Below are 6,990 nucleotides of genomic sequence, written 5' to 3' on the forward strand. Positions count from 1 at the left end.
TCTGTTGTCAAATTTGGCAGTAAAACATATCAAGATTCAAGATTTTTTCTATGCATTATCACGGGTTATGCAGCTGCACGGGTATGCATTCGCGCAGGTTTGACTGTATTGTGTTGCACATTGCAGTCAATTGTGTTGAGATATACTTGGTATGGTGTTTCAGAAGTCATGACAAGCAGATTAAAGACATTAAGATACTTAAACTCAAATCACAAGTTTATTAAATATCAAATTACAAAACCCAACTTTCTCTTTGACTTGCACCATTATTCCTGGGACATGTACACTTCTCTTTTCCTCATCTGTCTATCTATGGTACAGGAAAAGAGTAATTTCTCCCACAGTCTTCATTCTAGTCAATCCACTCCAATTTAATCTTTTGTTTATTCTCAAGTTTTACAATTACTAATTGATTCTGCTAAATTTGTTATTTCTCATTTTATTCCATTACATTTCAACTGGTATCTTGTCAACACAGTATCAAGCTGAGACCTATGTATCAATTCTTTTCCCTTATATCATATATCTTGACTTAAACCTTCTAGGTCAAAATACATCCATCAATAATCTTAGCTATTTCTTCCCTTTCTGTTCTTTTATATTCTTCATGATTTTATACTTCTATTTTCATATCTGTAGGTCAGTTAGTCAAGTAGTCTTTGTATATGTATTAGGGGGGTTCAAGTTGAAGGTTTTTGTGCGTTATTATGCTATTGCCCATTGTTGTAAAATATGCTTAACTTTTTTATAGCAGGACACCTGGAAAGGTGTCCCAAATTGTAAATACATTAGTTTTACAAAAAACAATCAAAAAGAACTTGCCTGATTTTTTAAAAAAATATGTAAAAAAATCCAAACTCAAAACACCCTAATGTGTCCTTTCTTTGTAGCCTATGCTACCCTTCCTGATTTTGTGTCTGCAAAGCTTGTACTTATAAATCCATCAATAGAATTCCTTCATTCTTGATCATCATATCATCCTCTTGTTGAAATACTGAACATGATTCTCTACTCAAACCAACAGGAAATCTCAGATGAAAGTTGATAGTGACAGCAAAATCTAATTTGGAAATGTTGTTAGACTTAGTACTGCTATATTTGTTGTATTCATAATTGTATATATATTGAGAAATGATAGAAGCATTGGCAGACTCCCAAATAGTGTATATAGAAATAGTAGATATGCTGCACTAATCCTCCTTTGCCGCCTGTAAATCCCTACTAGAAGTGTTAGAGGAATCAGTACCACCTCAAAGGATACATAAAATATAATTAGATCTAGAGTCTTTGACAATGAGGAGCAGGCTGATGCGCAAAGGCCAGTAGACATAGCCAAGGATGGCCTACATAAAAATGGTTGTATGCCCTTGAATATGTAACCAAGATGATACAAAACTAATTTTGGATAAAAAACATACACCCCAATATTTGCCCTCTGGGATCAGATTGAGGAAACATGTCATGATCAAAGTTTGTTGCTGATTCTCAGTTGCCATTGAAAATGTGTGCCTCATCTGATCTGGCCAATTTTACACATGGTAGGTTATGTGTCCTATTTATCAAAAGTTGACCTCTGCTTTTACTTCAGTTGAGTGTAGGGCAATAGTACATCAATAGCTACTTGAGACAAAGCTAGTGGCATTGGTATGAAATTGTATGATTTTGAGGGTCTGGCAAGGTCAGACCCAAAGTTTTGTGTGGCTACCCAGTAGTCTAGATCACAATCTGCCCCAACCTCACATTGCTCAGCTTTTGCTGAGTTTGTTTGTAATCAAGTTCAAAGAATTGCCTCTTTGCCATGATCGAGTTGATCTTTTGTGACTTTTAAGCAATTCACCATGTCTGTATTCATGTGACACGTGTTATGTTCAATAGAGGATCGGTGTGGTGATTCTCCTGAGAAGCTGCTTAGGGTTGTATTCCTGGAGCAAGAAGAGGACACCTTATATAGGCGTCCGTCTCTACAAAGTACTAATAAGGAAATAAGAAAGGGAAGACAACATGATAGTCGGTGAGATCTATCTATGGCTGGATCCAATGTAAGAGGACAAATCAGGCAAGGATTTGTCAAAAGGAGGACATTTGAAAAGCACACAAATGTCTTCAAAAAGTCTATTACAAAAAGAGGAGACAAAGGGAAACAAAAGAAACGGGATATCACACATGTCAATGTGCACACACAAAAGACTTTTGATAGAAACTTGCAAGAGCCTAAGAGGTCTTAAGGCTTTGCCTTTATTAAGTGGGTTGTTGAGTCTCGGGCAATTGAGTTCCAACAAAGGGTATGTGCATAAAGGTGATCCATCAGTCTGAACTTGAGAAAAGTTCTTCCAGATTCTTTTGGAAACTCTCCATGTGTGCACATCAACATCCTACAGGGATACAGACATGGTGGTTGCTATCTCTTCTGGCTCTCATTGTCAAAACAACATAAGTGAAGGATACTAAATTATCTTCTGGTCTTATAGGAACAAGTGATGTTGCAGGTGGAAACTTGATAACCATCGCCGGGATGCAGGGTCTGTCCCAAAGGTCGTTGAGCTACAATGACTGCATGTCTTTGTAGCACACATACAAGGTGGGCTGTACAGACCGCCTGGGGGTAGGTCATGTTGACAATCATCATGAGTCATGGGTTCAGTTTGAAGTGCCGACCTGCTCTTACTGAACAGCAGAGCTAAGATGGCGCACAAGTAGTACTTCTCGACAAGTTCAACAAGTATTGGCATCTTGAATCAACAAAACAGAGATCAAATTTATTCTCAAAATCTGACAGCGGCTGCTTGTTGAACGCTCGCCAAAGAAACTTTGTGTCCAAGTAGCTCTCTAATGTTGGAGATGCCATACCTAATGTAATTTTTCAATGTTACTTGTCAGTGGGAGCGAAGACTACTTTGAAAAGAAGTAGATAAGACTGACTTGATCATTGTAGGCCTTTCAAGTGACAACCCCCACCCTAATACTCGCACATCCGGTGGGATTCCCATTGGCTCTGAAAACCGGAAGGCCAAGTACGAAACACGTCAATTACTTGTAATCCGATTCCGACATGAGTCTTGACAGGACATACCGAGCATTTCAGGCCGGAATAAACCCGAGTTTCCGATCTCAACCCATTTCTTCAAACCTTCGTGCCATGAGTAGATTTCCATGGATGGTTCTGGTGATATGACGAACGATTTTTTTGAAGGGCGAGTACATCAACATTATCGAAATAGATTTTCAAGACGTTCATGCGCTTACCAGTATAAGGGTTGTAAGTGGGTTTCACCCGGATATCATGAATTCCCATCTTGGCAAAAAACACTTTCATGAAGCCTGGAACGTAAGTTTCAATATCAGCACCTCAAAGATGGCTTGAATGAAGCTTGCAAGTTGTTCAATGTACCGATCAAATCTCCCAGCGTGATGTTTTTATCTGCTACCACGCCTTCCACTTGGTGGAACTCTGCCAAGTGAGTAGCATCGACTGCTTCGTTCCTGAATACTCGATCAATACTGAACATCTTACTGGGTACGAATTCCCCGTTTCCTTTTTTGCGGCAATCTTGGGCAATTTCATACAACATATTTGCTGAGACAGAGGTTGTATGCGTTCGCAAAAGTAGCTTCTCGGTTTCGGATTTCTGGAAGGGAGCCCGGTAACCAATCGAGCCATGTCCACCTGTTTCGTGAATCTTCTTCACGCTTTTATAGTAATCATCCGGGAATTCAGTGGAAACCACCGGGTCTGAATACCATAAACGAGTTAAATTGACAAACAAATCAGAGGTGATTTAGAAAAACTTTCATAGTAGATCACGCACCCTTAAGATAAAAGGTGTCCTGAGATTCACGCGCAGGATGCTGTTGGGGCACGAAAAGTGAATCAAAGCACCAGAAAGAAGATTCCACATATCTATCGGCTGGCATTTCTGTGAATCTGAATGAAAATAACATCATGTCAAACATCTGGGGGGCCAAATTTCATTTCGTGCGCCTGTTTGTGTGTCACCTTAAGCGAAACTAACCCCATTTCAAAGAAAATGTTACGAAATTCCTCTCGAACCTTCATAAGCGGATGTAGAGCTCCACCATTAGGCAGCACGCCTACTGCATTGAAGTTATACGGTTTAAACTTGGCTGTCTGCCATAGTCCACTAGGGGCGCAAAATCATTATCAGTCGATCAAGGAAAGAAACGGATGGGCAGCGACAGCAACAAGCCATAGATATGCACTGAGTTATAGCTTACGATGACAAAAGTTCAGCTGTCAGATCTGTCTCAGGTTTCTCGATCGTTGTGGCGAATTTGGTTCCTTTGTCAGCTGAAAAATACATGTACTTCCTGTGCAGGTCATCAGACGCAGGTTGGACGATCAAGAACTTAAGTCAGAGTCAGGAGCCGATGATCTGAGATCCGTCATCGCACGAAGTCATTGAAGTTATCCTACTTCTTTTCGCAAAGTTTCCGTTTCCTGTAGTCGGCAATTCTGGTTCCTTTAGCATCATCATCTGGAAGCCTGCCATGAGTTTCAATGGCAACCAGGTCCAGTTTTGTCTGGTCTATGATCTGATCGGCCTCCATCTGTAATCATAGTCAGGATCCTGAAGTTCAGTACCAGATCAATGGGAATCGACCAGCTTGAAAATAACCAAGTCTCGACGACGTACAGCCCTGGCAAATCCACCGTCGCTTCGCTTCTTAATCCATTTATTCCGAAAAGCCTTTCCTTGACCGACTTTTGCCCCTTCCGCACCCAGGCTTGCTTGTAACTCTGCCATCAACATTCCTTTCTCGCCCAAAACTTGCCAGACCCGATACTCATGACTTCCCGAAGAGGCTAATTCTTTTCCTTCTGTACTAAGAACATGTACTTCAATGTTGTGAGTCTGGTATGTGACCATCTGAATCGAAAAAGTGACATCGAATATATTCAGTGCTACTTCAAAATTATCCTTCATATTTTCTTGAACGAATAGGCATACCTCTTTTCCTGCCAGACTATCTAGTGCACCCTTGATGGATAACTGATCTTCGGCTCGACTTGCATCCGATTCATCAGGTGGATTGCTAAGGCTATCCCTAGGAGGTTGGAGTTCTCGAGTGTCTGAGATGGGTGATTGGGCGAGTAATGCCAAGATATGAAGTTGTAAGTCGTCTGAGTCCATAGCTGAGAAGACGCCCATTTTATCTCGATCGATTCTTGATGTGTCAATCCAGATGCTTGTTTCTCAAGTTTTCTTTTCGTCAGAATTTGATTTCTGTCATACATATCCGCGACTGCCGGTCCGGATACTGCTAACAGCAGTGATCCCGATTCCCGAAGCCGAACGTACCCGGTCACATAACTTGGGTTGATATGAAAATTGTCAAGAAAACTTCAACCAAGATGGAGAGTACGAGGAGTTGATATAGCTTTCTGATAGCCATAGGTCATCCTGTTGCAAGGCCAATCTACCAAAGCAAAATTAAAATTTTTAAGCTGTCAATCAATCTCTCATTTAATATTTCTTCATCAATTATTTGGTATGAGATTGCCAGATTTTCCAAGCTTTGTAAAGTACGTACACTAATATTGTCTCCATGCGCCATGAGCTTTCTTGAGAACACAAATATACCTGCTGACGAATATGCACAATGTCTTTGTGTACATATTTTCTGATTGTCAAAACAAGGGTTAAATAGTGATTCTGTCATAAGCTGAGTCAAAAACCAAGTGCAAATACAGCTCTTTGTCGGTGTTCTTCTCCTCTCATGCATTGCCTCCAAACCAAAAAATACTGAATCCCAGAACTATAAAAAATGCTACATGCATCACTGCAGTTAGTCCTAAACAAATGTCCAATATTAAATCAATAAATTTGAATGTGAATAAAAGATATCTCTTATTGTTTTACATGTCCAGCTTTAATGGACCTTGATTTGTTCAGTTCTTGCCAAAACACTTATGCCTTTTTCTTTCAAGCAGTCTATTATCAGGTATCTACCTTTTCAAAGGCTCTGACTTGGTGTGTTGGGGGGTGTAGGCGGTGGACTGCCTGTTGGAGAAAAGTCTTTGTGGGCGGGGGCGGGTGCACTGCAAACATTATTCAACATCCCCAAGCGGGCAGGCAAAAATGATTGGGAGTATGATTTGTCATAAAATGATCTATCACTCCACGCCTGAGCCATAACACCCACACTACATATGTGTAGCAGGCTCAGTGAATATGTGGGTATCATGTACATACAGTTCTGCTCAGTTATCTGCTCATCAGGATAAGTTATTCATATGTAATACATGCTGTAACTTTTTTGAGATTGAAAAAAGCATTCAAAAGATTGACTACATACACTGACCCGATGTTTTGGTGTGATCTTATTAGGGCTGTGGCCCGGACCTGTGATCTCAGGGCCGGCCGCTGTGGTGATCTATTTATGGGATCAATCAAGAAAATCAATCATTATAACTTAATCAAATTATTAGGAAACTTCAGTGTAGTAGAAAATTCACAATGAAGGTTTTTAGATCAATTGAAGCTCTTAGAGGCTTATGTGTAGTTATTAACTCAATATTATGTCATCTTATTTCATATATATTCTTAAGATCATTATATTTTACTTACAAAGTTATTACAAAAAGACAGAAAAAGAAAAGATAAGAAAAATTCAAAAATATAGGTGTAAAAGTTGGAAAATGGTTTTTAGGGTATTAATAATTAAGTTACGGGTTGATTAGGGTTAGAATATGAAAGAATAACATTTTATTAATACATTAACAACTTTAATATTGGTGGTTGATAGGAGAAAACGGAAGTTATTAGCAGAAAGGTACTTTTTTGAGGATGGTAAACAAGGGTTATACGTGTAGTTTACATATGTAATGGTGGTAGTAGTGGAAATTAAGGTTGCCAAGAAGATTTTCGGGGATTTTTAAGGTTTTAGAAGATGATTTCATATTACATGAGCAAGTAAAAGAGAGTAGCAGCTGTGAAAAGTGAAGAAAATAGGTGAAAATAGTCAAAAATG

At 39.4% G+C, this 6,990-nt stretch overlaps 2 protein-coding genes across 2 annotated transcripts; both read right to left on the bottom strand.

Annotated features, from left to right (window-relative positions):
* Positions 1–1,060: 1,060 nt before the first annotated feature.
* Positions 1,061–1,330, bottom strand: MELLADRAFT_38627 (uncharacterized protein; the record flags this gene model as incomplete). Its single annotated transcript, XM_007414331.1, has 1 exon — positions 1,061–1,330. One exon carries the CDS (start codon positions 1,328–1,330, stop codon positions 1,061–1,063), a length of 270 nt encoding a protein of 89 aa, XP_007414393.1.
* A 1,029-nt stretch (positions 1,331–2,359) lies between these two features.
* MELLADRAFT_78806 (uncharacterized protein) lies at positions 2,360–5,168 on the bottom strand (the record flags this gene model as incomplete). Its single annotated transcript, XM_007414330.1, has 11 exons — positions 2,360–2,847; positions 2,920–2,992; positions 3,071–3,160; positions 3,244–3,318; positions 3,389–3,730; positions 3,807–3,922; positions 4,011–4,139; positions 4,234–4,326; positions 4,433–4,566; positions 4,653–4,886; positions 4,968–5,168. 11 exons carry the CDS (start codon positions 5,166–5,168, stop codon positions 2,763–2,765), a joined length of 1,572 nt encoding a protein of 523 aa, XP_007414392.1.
* Between the last annotated feature and the right edge of the window lie 1,822 nt (positions 5,169–6,990).

The sequence above is a fragment of the Melampsora larici-populina genome (genome assembly GCF_000204055.1).
Source record: "Melampsora larici-populina 98AG31 unplaced genomic scaffold MELLAscaffold_42, whole genome shotgun sequence".
Classification (NCBI taxonomy): Eukaryota; Fungi; Basidiomycota; class Pucciniomycetes; order Pucciniales; family Melampsoraceae; genus Melampsora; species Melampsora laricis-populina.